This window comes from Zerene cesonia, chromosome 26, assembly GCF_012273895.1.
Source record: "Zerene cesonia ecotype Mississippi chromosome 26, Zerene_cesonia_1.1, whole genome shotgun sequence".
In the NCBI taxonomy this organism is placed as follows: Eukaryota; Metazoa; Arthropoda; class Insecta; order Lepidoptera; family Pieridae; genus Zerene; species Zerene cesonia.
In genome coordinates, this window is record NC_052127.1 from 3,091,213 (window position 1) to 3,092,344 (window position 1,132).

The following is a 1,132-nucleotide window of genomic DNA, read 5'->3' on the forward strand; positions in this document are numbered from 1 at the left end:
TAGCATATTTTATGTCAAATTACGGTTATGTTATATGTCAAATTCATTAATATTATATGTCAAAACCAAATGTCAGAACCGATCCCTAAGTATTTGTTTCTTTATTATTATTTGAAAGTACAATAAAAAGAATACGTTTAATGAATCGGTGTTTGGTTATACAAAGTTAAAGTAAAATTTAAAATATCGAACAATAAAATTATAATGGAGCGGATTTTTTATTTAATAGCCATTTCCTAATCTTATAGTGAAATAAAAGCCATGTTATACTATAATAATAATCATTTATTCTTTTTGAATTCCTTTTCTAATTGCAACAGTGATTGGTTTTTTCCTTTCCTCTTATCCTTTTTCAGTACACCCGTTTGTAATGCTTTCTTCATTACCTGAAATTTAATTTATACAAAATAAATAAACAAAATAGGAGATCTTTGCTTCGTCTATTTGTCTTTGAATTCTCTTTCGCGCTGATCGTATATATAAAATTCCCGTGTCACAATTTTAGTTATCGAGCTCCTCCGAAACGGCTGGACCGAGTGTTATGAAATTTTGTGTGCATATTGATCGATATCCCCAACGTGGATATGATTGTCTGATAATCGGCCAACACCTATTTTCATACCCCTAAATGATAAGAGTAAGGCAGAACAGCGTTTCCCGGTTTTCAGCTAGTATATATAATTTTATATCTCGTTATAAGTTGTAAAAAAATAAAAACAACAAGTAACTCATTTTGTAGCCCATAAAAAATTTTTACAAAATTTTACAACAAAAATCTACGGATTTTGAAAGATTTCTAAACCTTATTCAAAATTTGCTCTTTATTAATCATTCTTTTTTTATATACATATATGTATAGATAAGTGAAATTGTATAATAAAAAAAAACAGAAAAAGTCATAAAAAATTGTATATTTACAAACAAAAGTTATTCACCTGTAACGCGTTTTCTTCGCAGACTGGTTGTAACGCATTAGGTTCATTCAATGTGGGGTACTTGAATGAGAAACCCTTTGGGAATAAAGGTCTAGACATTAGTGCGTCTAACTGCCTCTTCTTAGCCTGCAGCGCTTTGTCTATGCCTGGATCCATTTTTGTTAGCGGACTGTTGCGAGTTAAGGTTTTATTCCTTG

General features: G+C 30.1%; 1 protein-coding gene across 1 annotated transcript in view; it reads right to left on the bottom strand.

Annotated features, from left to right (window-relative positions):
* Positions 1 to 265: 265 nt before the first annotated feature.
* LOC119837074 (DEAD-box ATP-dependent RNA helicase 13-like) overlaps positions 266 to 1,132 on the bottom strand; it is a 10,741-nt gene continuing 9,874 nt past the window's right edge. Inside the window, exons 13-14 of the mRNA XM_038362566.1 lie at positions 936 to 1,104; positions 266 to 386 (exon numbers count right to left, since the gene is read on the bottom strand). Of these exons, the coding sequence (XP_038218494.1) occupies positions 282 to 386; positions 936 to 1,104 (274 nt within the window). The 3' untranslated portion in view covers positions 266 to 281. The remainder of the gene's footprint in view (positions 387 to 935; positions 1,105 to 1,132) is intronic.